Here is a 20688-nt window from a genome sequence, read left to right as displayed (position 1 = left end):
GGCCACCCATTTAATTCATACAGACTTAGTAGAGGCTTTACAAAGCAAGATGATATTTTGAGTAGCATAAAACATTCTACAGTGGTGATCTAGCAAATACGCTCAGCGTTATCTTGAAGAAGTTTGTTTCTACTTTGCTCACAGCTATACAGAAAACTGCCACCTAGAAAATTGCCAAGGCGTGCAGGTTGGTACACTTCTCAGAACTGGAAGTTAGCTACACATACAGTATTGTATTTCTGTGGGTTGAAAGAAATCTCTTACAAAGCTCCCTTTGTGTTAATTGCCCCCAAACAGATTGAAAGCCCTTCTGAATTCTCCTATAAATGTTTGATATTTGGAATTTTTACAGAATCTTATGACAAAACTACTTATGAAAGCTACTTACACCACTCATTCAAATTCTGCTAGAACAGCTGCACCTGCATCTCCCTCCAGATAATACCAGATCTTGTCAAATACAACATAAGCTGTAACAACAGCACTGAGCATTCAGTATCTTTGTTACTTTGAGAAGTTAATTTACTTGTACATAACTCAAGCAAGTGGCATATTTAAAAGTATGTGGTATGATAGTTTTGTTCACAACAATTTCCGTAGCAGTCTCCTATTTAAAAAAAATAAGATAAAAAATGATGGCACGATCTCTATCAATAAAGTTCTTTTTCAAACCACTTCAGAAAATCAGAGCCGCTACACCAGACAGCAGCGTAAGAATGTAACTCTTGCAGTTTTCATCTCTGACAGCCTAATTTAATTTCTAATAGAACTTAGCTAGAACACACAGCTTCCATGGCCAACATTGTTCAGACAAGCACATCTTACATAAACCATTTTAAGAGTGACACGTTACAAGATTTTTGAAGACTAATGGAGCAAAATGCTCCTGATCAGCAGTGTCTTTTTTTTTCTTTTCTTTTTTTTTAATTTGAAAGCCTGTGGTTTCATTCACTGAGAATCTCATACTTACACAATACACTGAACTGCAATGGAACACAAATATTTACACACTCTTACTACATACAGGGACAGGCTTCTAACCATCCTTGTCAAGCTTGCACTGACACCTGCTGGAGAGTATTTGTAAATCAAAATCCAAAGCCTTCAGACATGGAAAGCTTTTTAACTCAGGATGGAACTATGTACAATTCAATTCATCGGTTTGTTATTCTGATTGTTTACAATTCAATTTGACTAATGAGAAAAGCCATAGTTTTCCTGGAAAGATTTAACAAGCCATAAACTAAAATGTCAGAAGACGCAGTGCTCCAGCTGTAATGATGGAATTTGTCTACAAGAAGTATTTACTACCTACGATTAGCATAGAAAGAAGCTGAGTAAGAGCAAACAAATCTGCTTTCTCCCTTCCTTGCTAACATTAAAATACGCGACAGACCTTGAATATAAAACATTCCAAGGAAAACCACCTTTAGATTTACTTAAACACTGAAGATCCATTCCAGTTCCTATTGGAATCCTGTGCAAATTTGTATGAAGACTGAAAGGCGTTAAAGCCATCCTCAACATTTTAAAGCTGTTATTCAATTTAATCATGTAAATATTGCAAGTATAAGTGAAAACACTTTCTTCATGCACCGGTGATATAAAACAACTCTGAAACCATTCCTTCTTCTGTTTCTATTTCTTCCAAATGGTAGAGACTACTGAGTAAGTATTTGAATTTTACGAAGTCCCATTGCATAGCACGCTTGTGTCCAGTCTCACTTTGCTAGCAAACTGTCAGATACATTCTGTTATGAGACAAGTTAGATATGCAAGGCTTCTGCGTTTTATTTTTTTTAAGTGCTTGGGCAGAAAAACATATTTTCCTGTAAATGTTGTAAAGATCCTTCAAAGACAATTCATGCATTTTCAAAACCTAAGGCATATCACATGAAAAAAAAAAAAGGGAAAAATTACTGAATAAAATAGTGCAGCAATAGAGAGTCTTCAGGTAGTTCCCCAGCAAACAGAGCTGGCCAGCAGGTAGACACAGACTGTGAAGAAAAGTGTTTTCAAATGATCTTCAGCATAAAAACAGCTGTATGATTCTAAAAGAGGAACACATTTTCAACATTAATATTTAGAAGAATATTTTCAAAGAATCCAGAGCACAAGTCCCCGAATTTTTGGAAATACTTCTTTATTTTCCAGTGGATATTCAACTTGCAACTTGTATCATTGCTTAAGAGCCCTCAAATCCATGAAGTACTAAAATGTACAGCTCCAGTGCAGTTAATTAGGTATTGAAGTCTTAATAAAAATGATCAGTGCAAAAATGAAATGAATTCAGTATACAATTAAATGCATTTTGTTATAAAGATATTTGGGCTTCGAGCAGATATACATTAAAGAATCTGGTAAGAGAATTGTTTTTGAGTTTGTTCTTAAAACAAACAAAAACTATTCCACACCCAATTCTAAAGACAGGCAGGGACTTTTTAAATTGAAGAAGAGCTTAGTTACGACAATCATAAGCAGGTGCATAAGCTGAGGAATATTACAGAGATCACTTTCTGTTCAAACAGGGGTTGTTCTTAAGGAAGCTTCTCTATTTTTCAGGTGAGAGATACCTGTGAGACATCTGTGTTTTTTCCATCCACAACAGAGAATTAACAACATTCCAGCATGCCCCAGTGTCGGCAAGTTCTCTCTTCAGTCCAGATGCATGATGATGATTGATGAATCTGTCGTGCCTACAGTAGTGGGTAGAGCTGCTTGGCAGGAATTCAGTGTTATTGAAAGAAATCTCAAATACTTATTCCATCTCCTCTGCTAACTTTAATCACGCTATCAACGTGCTGCCAGGAATGGAGCCTTGACACCGAGCCATAAAGTTATACAAGCAACTGTTGTTGGCATATTACTATTGCAATACAGGTAAAGGGTAAATTCTGTTTATTTTTACCTGTTTCCACTCTATATTGGACAGCAGTTAAATTACGGAAAGATATTTCCTGTATTACCGGTTAGCTTGCAGCAAATTTCATTAAAGTACTATGTCTCATTTTGCTTGGTTAATGAACTGATTATGTTAACTTCTTCAGTTACACTGCTGTTAAATGCAAGTTTTAAATAAAGGAAAGCAGTAAAGGAGCTTTAGATACTCCCTATGAATAATGATTAGTAAGGAAAAAGATCACCACCACAAGCATTTTACCTCCAATCTGCTCATGTGCTAGGCTGAAAAACAAACAAAAATCTTTCCTCAATTGCTTTACAAAGTTCTCAAAATTTTATCTTAAGTAAACCAACAGCATGTCAAATATTTAAGGTAGATACCGTACTAGCTATAAAGCTAATACAAAGATATGTTTCTCGTGATTACTACTGAGCTTGTTTTGGCTTTGCTTGGAACAGTCGAGCTTGATAAGAGGTCTGAAATATTTACACGGACAGGAAAGGATTTCTTGTTCAAGCTCATTTCCCACTTCTACATTAGCAAAAACCATTTAAATCTCAATTCTACTTCAAAATACTGACCATAGAAATCATGAGTTGGAATTGTAACTGGATACAGAACTATGCTGAGATCTTTCACCACCAAGTTGGTTTTCCTGGAATGTACAGGATTAAACAGGATTTACAGTTTTCCCTGTGAATTCTCAGCTAACTATGGATGGAACCTACAACACCTACTTCTTGGGAAAGGGCTGTGGCTGCACACCAGGATAGTTAACATTACATTAGGCTCTATTTTCCCAAATGATAAGATACACTATGCAAATTGAAGAGCATTCCAATTTGCAACTCCCTGAGCTGATGTAGTCACACAATGTAATTTCCAGTTCCACCTTCCAATAAACGAAGAAATACTGGCATTCCACTTGCCCTTAACAAAGATAGGCACTTAAGTTGAAAGTATGCAAAACTTTTCTTCCCATACCAAACATGTGGAGGAGATTCTCCTTTCATCTTACTTGGTTCAGCTTTCTGAAAGAACCTCGATTTAATTCAGAAGCCATTGAATATTGGCACTAAACCAGCATTAAAAAAAATGGAAAGGTCTTAAAAAGAAACATATTTGGCCAGTTCCTTCTCCATCTCAGAATACTGCTCTTTGAGGCGCTCCATAGCTTTTCTGTGCTCTTCGTCCACCTCCTCTCGCTTGTTCTGTTGTTCTTTCAGGAACGTCTCCCGCTGAGCTATGCGCTTCTCTTCACCAGCCATCAGCTTGTCAGCCCCAGTCTGAGAGGAGAAAAATGGAACGTTTTAGCAGCCATTTCTAAACCAATACATGGTATTTAAACGAGGCCGTGAGATCCAATCTTAAAATGTCAGAGAAAACGGGCTTTTACTGCAGAAGAGGATCTAGAAAAAAAAACAAACACCAACAAACCATACAAAGAAGCGAAACAAAAATTATAAAGCATAGTCAATGCAAAAGAATGCTAAAATGTTTATGAGACTTTTAATTATAGCAACAACGATAACTTTCCTGCGGTCTGGTGAAAACTAAGTGGAAAGATACTATAAAGTTACTAGCTGACTTCTGTTAGTCTCTAATCTTTCACTTGTTGCATTATTTACACCTTGGACTACTAACAAAGTACTGTAAAGCAGCTGATACCAAACCAGACTATCTCACAAAGACTTTCTTTTAAGATGAATTCTGATCTTGGAAGCATGGTATTTACCTCCTTCATTATGGAAAAAAAGCCCACAGTACGAATTGAAAATCCCCTACCGCCCCATTTACACTGCAAGAAGCTGCCTACTGTCACAGACAGACTTGGGGAGTCCACTGTGATGAACATGCTTCTACCTTAAAAACCAAAAGAGAAACAATATAAAATTAGCTGCATTTTATTTAAAGTAAGTGGTCTTAAATTGGGAATCTGTTATCTACTATGGTGATTATAGGGAGGTCTCTGCTGTACACACAGTACAGACTAGAAATACACTAGAAGCTTTACATAGCTGATTTGGGAATAAAATAAAAATACCAGGCCCACTATTGCTCATACTTGCAAATGCAAGACAAAATAAAATTTTAGAAAGTTATGTACAGCCATTATCTAGGTCTACGTGCAACAACAGAGGTTAATGGATCCACATTGGTACTTGAGACATTTGAGCCTTTGTCAAATATGTGTCAATAAAATAATGGTTCTACATTTCATCACAAAGTATGGTGGTTAATAAAAGCATATATGAACTATGTCAGCCAATCCTTCAACGCGCTGCTCCTCCTTTCTTGATATTTACTAGTTTCCTCTTAAATGTCTCATTTGCTGAGTATTTCACACTATCAATTTGTAACTTACATGCTGATAGATTTGTAAAACATTTGTTTTCCAAAAAACAATACACACAGAATTTCATAATGTGCCTGGCAAATGAATTTCTAAGGTGATTCTGTAAGGGTGAGGAAAACAGCATCTTCATTTAAGTTAACAGAACTTCAGGTTATCCTCCATCAACTTGACACCTAGGAAGCCTTCTGTCTTTGTATTACGTTTCTGACACCTCAAATTCTGATTACTCAGAACTGAAGAAATAACCTAAATTTAAATATTAACATAAATATATATATATATCTCCTTAAGCTGCAGGATCCCCAGATGTGACGCATTAACTCAACACGCATTTAAACTCATGCTAAGTAGAAAAGAACAAGAAAATTACAGTGAACATCATTTACGAGGTACAAGCCTTGAAATATAAACCATTCTTTCGCTAAAGATGAATTGAAAAAGAAAACAAAATTAACGCTCTAGTATCTCCTGCCGTTTGCTAATGCATGACAACAATAAGACAACGATTGGCCTCTAGAGATCTTTATCACCTCACTGATACTGACACATAACAAATTTCCAAGAATTCTTTGATGAGTTAGAAATGAAAGTTCACCATGACTAAAATAACTGGTAAAAATTTGCACTCCAGCTTCTGCACGTTGTCACCAATTCTGCATTCAGAAAATGTTTAACAGAACTCTGAGCAGCCTCCAACATTTACTGGTCTTAGTGGCATAGGTTTAAAAAGAAATAAAAATTCACTCCTAATACAATAAATGCATTCCAGTGAATTATCATTCTTTCCAAATAGCGATATGCATCCATGAGGTAAAGATGCCAGCCACACGCAGAGTAGTCTGTGCTTCGAGATGCTGGCATTGCGTGATTTTACTTTCAGTATCATTTTACTTACAGAACCTAATTCACATATCCCAGCTCAGAGGACGGGCTCAGTATTACAGAATACTCCAGCTTCAATCTCTATGGTTTCCTTACCCAGATGTATTTATTGGGCAAGCGAGAAGACAGCACTGAAAATCTTCTGGTTATAGCATTCACCCTGCTGGTGGAGTCCCATTTCCAGATCCTGATAAACTGAGTAATTAAGCTCTAGATAAGTGATGCCCATAACCATTCTGGATGTTAAAACAGTTAATAGCTCTTACATACCTCTTTCAGCAGAATACAGAACTGATACTTAGTTACTGTGTAGGCTAAAGAGAGTAACACTGACATTTCTATACATACTTACATGTATTTATACCTCTGAATTCATTAAGTCAATGACTTGTGTGGAACGCCCTGACTTCTAAGCCAAGCAACAGTCCAAAGAACTTCACTAGCTGCATCTCTTACACTCACAAAGAAAGAAAGAAAGAATGCCTGCATGTTTGAAAATGAAGGTACTATTACATGACAAAATAGACACTCTCCTTTTAAATATATATGTATTTCAATAATTCTGTCATAAGGAATAGCAATTCAGTTAATTTTCTTTATTTTTAAACTATAATTTTGCAAAACTAACCCAACTGTGTTAGAGATCAGTCAGTTACAGCCCATATACAGTTGGCAAAACACAACAAAATAAACATTTACAATTTGGCTTACAATTTGGTTTATTTATAAACCAAAGTTGTCTAAATTACACACGTAACTGCTGCCATATGAATTCCTGTTCTGAGTATTACTTTTTATCTGTTAGTAAATTCACATATTTTAGCACAATGTCTTTCATATTCCTTTCAAATCAACACTTGAGACACTAGTTATTTGGAAAAAACTAACTTGATTATGAAATCATCTTTTCACTCCACATTGCATACGGCTTGAATGTGAAATATGGTAAAGGTTTCTTGTTTATTCGACTGAATCACACGAGTTGGGTGCATGCATTTCGATGTTTGTTTTACTATAGATGGTAATACAAAAATCAACATCTGTAAAAACAACACTTATCAGTAGCCTTGTTTTCAGTGTTATGCAGGCTATTTTTGCTGAAATTTAAAGCAAGCAAACAAACAAGTCCCCACCCCAGAGCTTCACCACTTGAGGCACAGACTAACTTTATTACCATACTAGTACACACTACAAGCAGCAAGTGGCAAGGCTAGACCGGGAAGTGCTGGGCAGCTTCCAGCATATGCCTGCATCCTTCCAAATAAAATTACTGAGACAAATAAAAGAATATAGTACCCAAAAACACGGTTACTACGTTTCTTGAATTATTCTCTGGCTTCCTTTACAAGCCTCACACAGATTGAACTACTCACTAAATATTACAGATATGAGCAGAAAGAACGCCCAACAAGACAGAGCATTCCATGAATGCTTCTCTCAGTGACACTCCCAAAATCACAAATTATTTCACACCTTAAGTGAGAACACAGTAGGGAAAATCATCAGCATCCTTTTGCCACTTGGCTGATACTAGTAACAGAAAGGAGTTGTATAAAAAGATAACTAGTAAAGGAAGTCTTCAAATTCATTCTATTCTAAACTGTTTTTTTTTTTCCCCAAAACCAAATTATTTCAGAAAGAAAAGCAAGGAAATAAAATATTTCTCCTTGAATGGTTGAATTGCGGCGACAACTTATCTGTAACTCAGAAAGATTCCTACCTGTTACTACCCACATTTGGAAAGTTTCAAAGCCAAAAAGTCTTACTATACAAGCTTAAAGAAATATTACATATCCTGAATAGCTATTAGCATTGCTCCAGTGCATATAAATTTTTTGAACGGAAAAAGAGCCAATATTCTCAAAAAGAATAGTTTCCATTCTTACTAAATGAGTTCATTTTATAAGTCGTAAAACTTTTTCGTAAACGTTTACTTCAAACAAGCAGTAGCAGAACTACAAGATGAATTTCCTACTTCAGCCTTCTACCAGTATCTACAGTAGTGCTGGACACAAGCAAACTTTGTCAGGGTTCAGTAGTGCGCCATTCACACAGTACTGGTATTCAACTGCAACTGGACTGCCCATCTTCACTGATTACAGAAAGGAAAGAAAAACACAGCTATCGGCTTACATAAATCAATGCACAGCCTATTTTGTGTGATGGCCACAGGAATGCCTTCAGTTTTCCTAAACTACTACCTGATTATAAATAAAACTGCAAGGAAAAAGATAACATTGAAATACAATCATGAAGGACTAATGGGAAAACATGAAACTAATTTCTTGTATAATTTTCCAAATTTCAGATTCGGAGCACATGTATTTCAAATGAGCAAAGTGTAGCCAGCTGAATAGATTCCAATGATTCGCATGTTCCTATAATATAGCCCTTCATTAAACAACCCATCCACAAGTGAAAAAAAAAATGCTTCCTTTTCAACAAGCAATACATATAATATACTCAATGTTCTCAGCTAACTAGGAAAGATTTACATTTCCATTCTGGTAGGTTGGTAGGTGTATGTTGTTCCACAGAAAATAACTTTTCTTTAAGCTTTTCCTCTATGTGACAAATATTATAGTCTGAGCAAGGAGAGGAAATAAAGCAAAGGAAGTAAATTAAAAAAAAAAAACGTTTCCACACATTAGGAGATAGTGATCCATTAAGTTCAGTCCTAAAACATATATACTGCTGTACGTATTCTGTAAGTGCAAAAAATCACTCCAAAACTTTTACTGCATGTATATGGAATATAGAATAGTTTTTAAGTTTTGCTATACTGAAGGCAGGTGGACCTGCAGTAGAAGCATGCAAGACTTTTCCTTAGATCGCATTACAGAATCTATCCATCCATCCTTTACCTTCCTCTGTTCCTGCTCCTTCTCTTGTAGTTTGTGGATCATATCATTGGCAGCTTGCACTGAAATAACAAATTGCAGTAATCAGTCTGCTGTTTTAAATCACGGAGAATCTTGCCAAAAAGAGACTTAAAGGACACAAGGCCATTGTATGTCAAATATTGTATGCCACTGTGTCATTTAGCTCTGAGAAGACAAAAAGATTTAACCAGTACCTGCATAAAATGTTCTATACTGTCAACTGTATGTAGGCATATCACAGACATCAACCCTTGCATGTTCTAGAAGCTGAAATTAGAAAGGTAGCCAGGTCCTCACGTGCCCATATTCCTTAATGCTGCAGACAAGCTGGACTCAGCATGTCACAAGAAAAAACTTGCAAGTCAGTATACAGAAACAGATGACCAAGCGCTGCATTGAAGTTCTTTTTTTTCCTCACCAAATCTAAGCATTGACTGAGTAAAAACAATCTGCTTGGAGAATATCTTTATGCTGGACCCAGCCTCTTCTACTGAGACTGTGTCTAGGAAAACATGCCAGTGGAAATAAGGACTGTATTCCTATGTAGATTTCTCCCCTCTCAAAACTATTAAATAATTAATGATGAATTAAATTAACTAATTACTCAAAAGTAGTCGTTTCCCTCACTAACACAGCCTAGTTTTGAAAAATACATTACTCATTTATCACCAACTTAAAGCCATATTAGCTGGTGACTTCTCACACTAGGAGGATGGCTCCTGCTCTCCAAGGACTTGCAGCTACAGAGCAGATTCACTGCCCTTGTAGCTGACAGAGTAACTGGAGAGCGTTGAAATGGAGCATCCCTCGTGACCAAGTCTGAGACACTCAGGCCCACTGCAATAAAGCAGCAAGTCAAAGTGGTGGCATTCTCCCTACTGCTCATTCAATCTGTCCTGTCATTTGTTTACTGATTGCTGGGGGCTTACACTTGGGATGTTGTGAAGAGGTTACCAAGGCTCATCTTCTCCCAGGATGATGAAGATGCCATACTACAGACGTGACTTCAGAAGTATCAAGCGTGACAGCGGGACTCTGGACACAGTGTTCAAGGGCACAGGGGTTCTGTTAGCATTCCCATAAACTTCCTGGTGATGCAGGCTCCACAGACTCTGTGGGCTTACAGCTGGAGTCACTCCAAGTGTGGACACCTAAAGAAGGAACCGCCTTAAAGGAAAAGCTCTCAAGACTGTTCCGGGGGATACCAGCAGTGCCCTGCTGAAATGCCGCTGCACTACTGCATGCAGCTTGAGGAACAAAGAGGAGTAGTCTGAAGTCTGTATGCAGAGCTACAACCTCAGTGGGATCACAGAGACGCATGACTTACACAACGGATAGATGAAGAAGAGGAGGGGAAGGGAAGGTGCCCATTATGTGAGTGAGCAGCTGGTATACATGGAGCTCTGCCCCATGTTAGGTCAGAAGTCAGCCAAGAGCTTCATTTTCAAGGACTGTCTACTTCAAACTCAAGAATGGTCCAGCCCAGTGAATAGGAGATCAAGCAAAGGTGGCAGGAGGCTTGCAGGGATGAGCAAGGAGCTCCTTACCTGAATTCAGACATAAAAAGGATGTGATAGGAAGTGCATGCAGGGGAAGGTGGCCCAAGAAAAGTATGTGGTTGCTGCTTGATCTTCTAGAGACACAGTTAGGAAAGCCAAGGCTGACCTGGAGTCAAATCTGATGAGGGATGTGAAGGCAAGAAAGTATACTCAAAGAAAAAAAAAAGAAAAATGAAGACTAAGGAAAATGGGGAAAATGCAAGCCCTCTGCTGAATGAGGCACAGTCCCTGCTGACACAGAACAAGGAAAAGGCCAAGGTACTCAGTGCTTCCTTTGCTTTAGTTATCACTGGTAAGACTAAGGCCCTTAAGTGTCCCAAGTCCCCTAAAAGCAGAGGGAAAGTCTGAAGCTAGGAAGACTTACCCTCATTGGAGGAGGACCAGGTTAAACAAATTGCAAGTAAGCCCAAGGGGACACGGCAGGTTACTGAGAGCAGGCTGATGTCACTGTGAGGCCACTATCTTTGAAAGGTCACTTCAACTGGGAGAGATTCCTGAGGACTGGAAGAGAGATATGGAGAACTACTGGCCAGGCAGCCTCACCTCAATCCCAGGGAAGGTGATGAAGAAAATCCTCCTGGAAGCATTTCCAAATACATGAAGGACAAAAAGGTGACTGGGAATAGCGAGCATGGACTTACAAAAGAGAAACGATACTTAACCAACCAGACAGCCTTTTTTTGTTTATCTCAACTTCAGCAATGCTTTTGACAGCGTCTCCCACAACATCCTCATCAACAAGTTTACAAAGTAGGGGTTGGGTAAGCAGACAGAGAGGTGCTTCAAATACTGGCTGAATGGGCAGGGCTAGAGGCTGTGATCAGCAGCACGAAGTTGAATTGGAGGCAAGTCTCTAGTGGAATACCCCTGGGATTAACACTGTGGCCAATACTGCTTAAGATATCCGTCAGCAAGCCAGATGATGGAGCAGAATGCAGCCTCAGCAGGCTTGCATATGATATAGAACTGGGAGGAATAGCTGACAGGCAACATGGTTGTGCTTCCATTCAGAGGGACCTCGACAGGCTGGAGAATTTGACTGAGAGGAATCTCAAAGTTCAAAAAGGTGAAAGTGACAAGTCCTTCATCTGGGGTGGAATAACACCAGACATGTCTGTCTCTCACTGGTGAGACCACACTCGTGGTAGTCTCCAGTTCAGAGCTCCCAGTGTAAGAAAGATATGGACTTACTGGAGCAAGCCCAGCGAGGGACTAGAGCGTTCCTCATGAAGACAGGCTAGGAAAGCTGGGACTGTTCAGCCTCAAGAAAAGACGGCTCAGAGAGGATCTCAGCAATGAATAAATATATAATGGAAATGAATGAAGGTGAGGGAGCAACATTCTTTTCTACAAAAACACACAAGATTCCCCATTTTTGCTGAGAGGGTGTTTAAACACTGGAACAGCTTGCCCAGAGAGGCTGTGGAGTCTCCAAGCGTAGATATAATCAAAACTCAACTGGACGCAGCCCTGGGCAACCTACACTAGCTGACCCTGCTTAAGCAGAGTGGTTGGACAAAACCAACGTCCAGCGTTCCTTCCAAACTCAATCTCCGATTCTATTACTAATAATGTACTGTGCAGCTGAATATTTGAGTGGCAGGGACTAACATAAAAGGTTCACTCCATGCAAATAGGGTATTATTACACGTTTTATGCGCAGTTTCAGATATTTTCATGCAACTTGTTGCCATATGAAATTAAATGCTTATGCAACATGCCACACAAAATGCAAAAGCCACAATGACATGTTTCAACTGCATAAATTTGTCAGTTAAAGCTTCATAGCCATATTCCCTTATAATGTCTTTGAGAAGCTATCTTGATGAATGAGCAAGAAAACAGAAGCTGAAAAATTACTGTAACAAATTTTAAACTTCCTTTTAAAAATCAAAGCAATATGAGGTATATTAAATGATTATAACTATGAAACTAGGGTTAGCATGTAAGAATTATTACTGCTACTCTATTTGAGACTAAAGATAAGAGCAACAACAAGTTTCATATCTACCTATTCAGCAAGTTTTGTTTTAAATTAAGGGAGGGAGGGGTGGTCAGTATTATGTTTTCCCATGGAAAAATTAAGAAACTTGAAGGTCACACACAGCGTGCTTGCAACAAATCAGAAAATGGAAATTTTGTCTATGGATTTAGCCAAGAGGACCAAACACTATCTTGCTTTTAAGTTTGACCTGAAATAGCTTCTAACAAGTCAACCAAAAGCTTTAACGTAATCTTAGTTGTCTGGACCAATATGTATATATTTTTTTCTTTTTTCTTTTCCTCTTATTTCCCTTTTAAAATTTCAGAAAAATGAGAACAAAGCACCCAAGAGTACAAAGATTTACCTGAGGATGGTAATTTTCCCACAAACCATATTTTGAATCCAAACTATTTATACTATTCCTCAAAACGATGCAACAAAGCAAATAAGAAGCAACTTGCTTACATCTCTGGAACACTTCATTGAGACTGTCGTGCATTGACTGCTCACACTTCGGAAGAATGGTTTCATTTGTTTCAAAGATGGTTTTCTTTAGATTTTCAAGTACTCGTAGCTCCCGGAGGCCACGTTTCTCCTGCCAGAAGAATTGAAAGAGGCTGAGTGGCTAAAGAGAAATTCCACTTTCCGTAACAAAACTCTTTCCCAGCTTTATTTATTATTTTTAAATTAATTTTTTAAATATTTATTTATCTTTAAATTAATAGTTTTATCTCATAAGATTGTACCATTGCATATTAAAGCGTAATTCTGTTTGTTTAGTGCAACTGATGAGTTTTGTGTATGTAAGTAATGCTCCCTTCTTTGCACCAAATGAAAGGCAGGAACACTCTGAATGGTACTTCTGGTCCTTATGGGGAAAGCTGGCATTTACTACTAAAAAGTATTGCGTGGAAAAATGTACTGTTTTGCTTTGATTATTTATAGCATATTAAAACCAACATGGAAAAGAGCTTGAAAACACTGAATTTTTCTAACTCGCTCGTTACAGAAAAATAGCACAGCAGTGATTCTGCTTTCGTGATGCCTGATGTTCCAAATTCAGTATGTCATGATGTTAACATAGAGCCACGTAAAATTGCTTTTACTGAAACAAACCAGTGAAGACTAAAGATAACATAACACAGTAGATAATGATTATCTGGAAGAAGAAGCTCTTACTTTACCATCTACATTTTGAAAATCTCATTTTTTGAAGCCAGAGCATGACTGCCACTCTGAATTTCACCTGTATTTTCCGTGAGGCAAAGGAAAGGATTCTGGATCTGTTGGAGCCTGCCCCTGCCCAGCCTTCTCCCCACTTCGGAGCTGTTAGTTCGAGTTGCACAGGCACATGTCTGCACTCAAAGCTGCTGATCATAACGCAGCTCTTAGCAATGAAAAAAATACTGCAGCGCATGGAGAGAAGAACTGGATCACTGTGCCAATTTTAAAACTTCAGAAACAGAAATACATACAAGTAAAGTAGCTCAATTAATTAATCAGGTGCCAGGCTTCTTGAATGCAAATCTCCATTCTTTACACACTAGATGCTAATCATAGTAAGAAAAAGCATGTGTTCAACTGGAATAAAAAAAACATCAGATGTCTCACAGTTAGAAACAAGGGTAATTTTTCAAAGAAATTCTAAGCTGAAAAAGCATAAATAATCATCTACTTTGCCATTTTCCCCCAAAAGTATAAATCAGAAATTAAATGTCAAGCAAAGATCGAAGAATATATGACATTTGTGCAAGAAATAGAACAAGAAATCAGGCGTAGTGAGATAAATGAATGAATTTAGTTGCAATTCTGTAACTGGGCCTGTTAATTTCCTTCCTATGAAAAGCCACATAAAACTATTTACCACATCCTATAATTACAAAAGTCAAAGAAAAAATCATTTTGTGAATTTCAAACCTACACAATAAAAGCCTGAAGAGAGTTTAATTCACACACTTATGCTGCTAAACCAGTACAGACAGAAATAAGGTCTGGCTGAAATATCAGTACCAATCTAGGAAGTAAAAAATAAAAAAAAATTGTCTTTTTTTTTCTTTTTAAATCAGCTCTGCAGACAAGAATGTTGAAGTATAGTTCTATTTTCTGGACAATTGTTAAGATTTTAAATCTCACATTCTTTAAGAGCAAGAATTCACTATTACAAACAGCCTTTTGTGACACAAGAATCTGCTTTTCTAAGGTTTTGCTGCCATCTTGTGGAAACTGTATCATGCTCCCAAAACAAAGCTGTACATAAAAACAACTTTCACACCTTCAGTACTTTAGCTTTATTTGCAGGCAGATAACATTCATTCAATTTTTAATGATCTTCTCCACTGGCATAAGGTGGTGTTGCTCTTCTCTTCCAGGAATATTGCCTTATTTCACAGAACAAAAATGAAAGCAAAACTAGATTACAACTGTGCTAGCTGACTCCACTTGAAGCACAAAACTGTGCTTCATCAGATGCAATACTATACCTACCAGCAACAACTGAATCTTAGGTTCAAACCGTAGAGACTCCTCTAAAGTATTAGGACTATATCATTCTCCTGCACCTATATTCATAGAATCACAGAATCATTTGAGTTGGAAGGGACCTTTAAAGGCCATCTAGTCCAACTTCTCTGTAATGAACAAAGACACCTGCAGCTACATCAGGGTGGTCAAAGCCCCGTCCAGCCTGACCTTGAATGTCTCCAGGGACAGGGCACTCACCACCTCTCTAGGCAACCTGCTAGTCTTTAGCAAGAAATAATATAAATGTCCTGTTCAAAACTTTTTAAGTAGCAACCCAAATGACTGCCTTGCCTACCGAGGATGCAAATGTATACTACAGGTGTACTAATTGTTTTGGGCAAGAAATGCACATTAAATCCTCTGAAGCAAATTACATATATACGATAACCTATAAAATGTTGTTACAACTGTGTGAAGTCTCAAACTCTTTAAGGGTAAGCACCACAAACAATGCAAATACTTACTTCAAATTCTTTAACAAAGTAACGTATTTCTCCCTGAATTACAGGTCTGTGATCCAAGAGCCTTGAATAGATTTCCCCAACATCTGGAAGATTAATGAAAGTCAGTTTTGCTCTCACACTCTGTACTTGGCTATGCAACATGAGGCAGTGCATCACACTTAACTGCAAGAGGCACTTCTGCTTATCAAATACACACAATATCAAAAGAACAGCAGGATACCTGTTGGCCATTGTATCTGTGCAGCAAACTGCAGACTCCAACAAAACACAGCGAATCACTATTCTGGGTGCCAGACACCGTGCTGTGAAGGTGCCTCTTGCTCGTGTTCCAGTCCCCCTCCTCAGCACACAGCTTCCATATCTGGCTGTTAACAGCCTCAAACACTTGATGCAGAGGAAAGCTGATGGCTGCGGTTCAACAGAGATTCACAGCTTAAGACTGCGAGTCTTCTGCAGCGAGAGGCAAAAGGAAAGCTCGCTGCAAAAGAAAACTGATTTCTTCCTCCTGATTTCCTCAGGGCTGAAGACTTGAATCTCAGTTTGTATTTACGATCTATACACGTATGAAAAATAGGCTTGGCTCTCAAAGACCGCTTCACTGCGAGGAACTTCGGTGTGATGGTAAAGGAAGGCCGTTTGATGAACACGCGGAGTGGTTCCACGAGCACTCCGATCCCCTGACAGCGCGGCTCTCCGTCCCCTCCCGGCCCCAGCTGCTGGCCCACCCCAATCGCACCCACACCATAACTCGAACCTCCGAAGAACGATTCTTTCAAGCCTGGGGCATTCCAGTCGATAAAGTAAAACACTGCCAACGCTTCTGAGCACCATCCCGACACCCCTCCCCCCCCCGCTCCACTGCCACCGCCCACACATCCCCGCGGCCCGCCTACCCTTGATGATGGGCTGAAGCAAGGCCCCCGCCGCCGGCACCTCCCGCTTTCTGTCGCCGGGCAGCGACAGGGACAGGGGCAAGGGCAGCTCTTATGACCCAGGCAGGGGCAGGGGCAGGGACAGGGGCAAGGGCAGCGGCAGAGCCGACCCACTCCGGCCGGGGGACGCGGGGCCTGCCCCGCTCATGGCGCCCGGCCCGCCCCGGCACGCCGCGTGACGCCATCACCGTGCGACGGCGGCAGTTGCGATGGCAACCGCGGAGCGTCCTCTTCCACCCCCGGGCCTCTGAGGTCCGGAGGAGTCCCTGTACGTGTATTTTTACCCGTCAGAATAATTTCAGTACACTTCCTCTCCCTCCTTTACGACTGTGATTTTTGTTATTTTTTTTCCCCTTGCGCTGTCTATACTCAATGATTTTTAAAATAACATGATCCTTGTTTATTACACACCCCTTCTACCCGCAGCACTTACCCCATTGCAGATAGAATTCTACTCCGCCTAGCTTTTATAGGTAGGAGCAATTGCTGGATGTGGTGAACTGGATTTTTCTTGTGTTAAGGTGTTCCAAGAGACAAAAAACCACACATTACTAAATCGTGCCCCATCGTCAAAGCTCAGAAACTGCTCACTGAAAAAATGCGTATTTTTTAATTTGGCATTATATATAATCTTCTAAATTCATCCTTGAAAATGAGCAAATCCTTTTTTTTTTTTTTTTAATCATTCTCCTCAAAAATCAGTCACAATATGGGTAATATCTGTTTAAATAATAACACCAATGTTATGTGGGGAAGCATAGAATACTTCAGCAAACTTTACCACTAAATTTAGCATAAATACATTAAATAGTTTTTCATGCATTCACTGTTTCATAATCTGAATTACACATTAATTAGTCAATGATTAACAGGGATAAGTATAACTGAAAAAATTCATACCTTTTCTGTTTTTTTTTTTCCCCCCCGAAGTAACCATCACTTGCCAACCTATAGACTAGTATTTAGATTTTTTTCTGCTTGGATTCAAAGCACTTCAGTACTTGACAATCACCAACAAATGGCATTAGCGCTTATATTTTAACAATATCTGTAGGATATTCCTGCTGGCTTGATGATCACCAACAATTAGGGGCAGAATTGTTTGGAAGTTTATTTTATTGCTGTCTAGTCTAGCTGCAGTGCTCCCAAGTGCTAGCCCGTCCCTCAGACAAGATATTTCCCCCTCCAAGCCATATGTTCCAGCCATCTCTTTTATTTACTAAGGAGGAAGTCTGTAGCTATGGGGATTTATAACTAAAGCACTTCTAGGAAAGATTTTTTTCCCCCATCATGAATAATGTCAGTTTCAGAATTAGGGGACCGCAAGAAGAGCAAGTCCTGTGACAGATAAGTGCCTTGTTTTCTAGGACTACTATCCTGAAACCATTTTTCCTCTTTGCTTGAATACTGCTTCTTTTTGTTGTTATTCTAAGAATATGCTTTATTTGCTGCATTTATGCCTGTTGTCTTTTTTTTTTCTTGCTCTCACTGCCCTGTCAAGCTTATTCTCAAAACATATTTTAAAAAATTAAGGAGGACTTAAAAGAGGTGATGACTAAAAAAGACAATACTTGCGGAGCTCCTAACCTGTCAGTTTGCAGGCAGTAGCCATCAAGTCACAAAAATATGGAAATATCTATGGCTCGGAGCATGAAGATCAACATATGTAGTCATCATGTGTTTTTTGGAGGATAGGCTAAACAAACTCTGTCACTTCTCCCTTGCACTGGAACCCGCTTTCTCTTTTAGGGATCACTCTGCCGTTTCCTATTAGTGTTAGCAGCGCTCTGAATTGCAAAACCTTCACATTAACGTTCTGAATCCTGTCATTTTTCCCACAGGCTGTCTGGCGATGATAATCCACTAAAGGATTGTTTCATCCAAGTGGCGATGTCCAAGTCAAACGCTGGCAACAGGCAGGGGAATCCAAACCTGTTGAGGCAGACTTCTGCCGCCATGTGAGGAATCGAAGCGACAGGCTGCAGGGGCGGAAGGCAAGGGACACACTATGCCCAAACGGGGCGAGTCCATGGGCTGTGCCCGTGATGGAAGGCCGCAACTGCCATCGTGATAACTGGAAGTTTGTGGGCCACGATGCCGATCTTGGTCAGAGCGGGCCTGGGGCTGTGCTTGTTGGAGCAGTGCCTTGTCAGATTAGCCATACGGCTGCTGTGTGCGATTCTCAACCTGGACAGACAGGCCTGCCAGGCAGAAACTGCTCAGGCAGATGATGCTGGGGAGGACAAAAATTATCCACCGCAAGACTAAGACGACAGATGACACCCAGCAGGAATGGCGAGCCAAATCTGCAGAATCCACAATACAGCTGGCTAGCCCTAGGCTACCTGCCTCTTTGAAGTGGAAGAGACATCACCGATGAGCTGTCAAATTAGATCACCAGCCTGGAAATGCTGAAAGAGATTTAGTTCTTCCAGCAGAAAAGGGAAAGTTTAATAGATGAAAATCTTCCTAAAGGGGCCAAGGTAATGTGGGAGGGGAAGGGGGAATCCTGAACATGCAACAACAATGAAAAATTACTAGCCTCTCTCCTGCCTGCATGGCAAAGATGAAGTTGGCCGCGTTACATGGCAGCAGGAATCACTGTAGTCACTACCAGCATGGGAAATAAGGGCGATGCCTGCAGGAATGCGCACACAGCAGCAACAAGTAAGCGTTTCTACAAAATCAAATTCCTTCCCAAATTGGTGATATCTTTATATGTCACCCTAGAGCTGGGGTCTAAACTAGTACAAATCTAATATTCAAAATATTCAAGACATGCAGAGGGATGCAAAGACCCCAGTCTGATTCTAAAAGCTCAGTGCAGAGGCACATGATGGCAGCTCCCCTTGCATTCTTCTGCAATAGAATTCGATAGTATTCATGCAAAGAAGATGCGAGGAATGCAATTCAGTTTTGATAGATCAAAACAAAAAATCAAGATTGCCAAGCACACAAGCATATATTGAGGTGTATGGTGAACGTGAAACCTGATGCTTCCATTAGGGCAGGGATGGCAGCAGCATGATCTAATTACAGATTCAAAGAAGAAATACCGCTCTTGGGGGGGAGGGGGAGGGAAATATTAATGTAGTAATCCATTAAACCCCTCCAACGCTGCAATTATACTTTGAACTTAAGGATCATGAAACACACTAAAGATTAAAAGGAATGATAAAACTGAAAACCAAAAGGAAAAAAAAATAAATAAGCCTACAAATCCCTCCTAATTTCAACTCCAGCAAAACAAACAAACAAAAAAAACCCCACAAACAACAAAATCCCTTAATAGGTGTAAATGTACAGTTATAAAGTCAATTTGCGGTCACACTAAAGCAAACATACCTGGAGTAAAATCATTATAACCTATTCCCTACTTGAGCATTCTTGTAGCAGACAAACCATAATTCAACTGCACAGATACAAAAAGACGTTAGCAGATCAGAGAATATATAAACTAGACCTCTGGATGCAAGAGCTTACATAGGATTTTTTTTTTTTTTTAATAACAATATTATAGGTTTATCTATTCCTTCATTTTTATTTCTCTCAATGAATCCTTTTCTAAGTACCTTTCCTATTCTTCTGCAAAGCCACAGCACCAAGGAAAAATTTTGATTATCTATTACATTTTAACCAAGAGGAGAATAAAGAAGCTCAAGTTCTAAAGCAGTCATCATCTGTGTCATTACTTGAGTGTATTATATTTCATGGATAGAACCACATTAGCACTTCAAAGTTACATTTTCATAAATAATAGCCAATATACATGAGCATCTTCTTTGAATTACAAATTGTCTGTTCTAAACCTGCCTGAACTTTCTGCTGACAACCTGGGATCCACACCCACGTTTACAAGTCTGTTACCCTTCCCTTAGCTGTAGTTAGAGTAAATACAGTAACCTTTTTCTTTCTCAGTATGTGCATGAGAAAGTGAGTAATTATATTGTCAAGATGCTCCAATAAGCTATGACACCTGTTGGGAAAATAGGATGCATCTTAAAAAATAACTCTCCCTTTTTTAGAGCTACGATCTTCCAAAGTATCAGAAACTAGTAAATTCCTGTGAGAAGGGCTACTTCAATTTCAAAATACTTATAGGGTGGTGTAGGCTATGGAGGACTACAAAATAAAAAGGATTAAAAAGATACGAAGATACCACCTGTTACAGGCTAACAGCTAGGATGTGTCAGCATCCAGGTTCTGC

At 39.2% G+C, this 20688-nt stretch overlaps 1 protein-coding gene across 1 annotated transcript; it reads right to left on the bottom strand.

Moving 5' to 3' along the window:
• BLOC1S5 (biogenesis of lysosomal organelles complex 1 subunit 5) lies at window positions 2125–16700 on the bottom strand. Its single transcript, XM_021388654.1, has 6 exons — window positions 16580–16700; window positions 16443–16531; window positions 15550–15632; window positions 13031–13160; window positions 9005–9063; window positions 2125–4188 (listed from the first exon to the last, which is right to left on the bottom strand). The coding sequence occupies exons 1-6, from the start codon at window positions 16627–16629 to the stop codon at window positions 4009–4011; spliced, it is 591 nt and encodes a 196-aa protein (XP_021244329.1). The 5' UTR covers window positions 16630–16700; the 3' UTR covers window positions 2125–4008.

This window comes from Numida meleagris, chromosome 2 (assembly GCF_002078875.1).
Source record: "Numida meleagris isolate 19003 breed g44 Domestic line chromosome 2, NumMel1.0, whole genome shotgun sequence".
Taxonomy (NCBI): domain Eukaryota; kingdom Metazoa; phylum Chordata; class Aves; order Galliformes; family Numididae; genus Numida; species Numida meleagris.
This window is presented reverse-complemented; position numbering and strand designations above follow the sequence as displayed.

Bases quoted from the DNA above. Each gene is read 5' to 3' on its own strand.
- BLOC1S5 (XM_021388654.1), bottom strand. From the start codon at position 16,629: ATGAGCGGGGCAGGCCCCGCGTCCCCCGGCCGGAGTGGGTCGGCTCTG. The intron at 16,532-16,579 runs GCTGCCCTTGCC...TGGGTCATAAGA, and splicing joins CGGAGTGGGTCGGCTCTGCC to GCTGCCCTTGCCCCTGTCCC. The intron at 9,064-13,030 runs GTAAGCAAGTTG...TTGTTATTTCAG, and splicing joins CAATGAAGTGTTCCAGAGAT to TGCAAGCTGCCAATGATATG.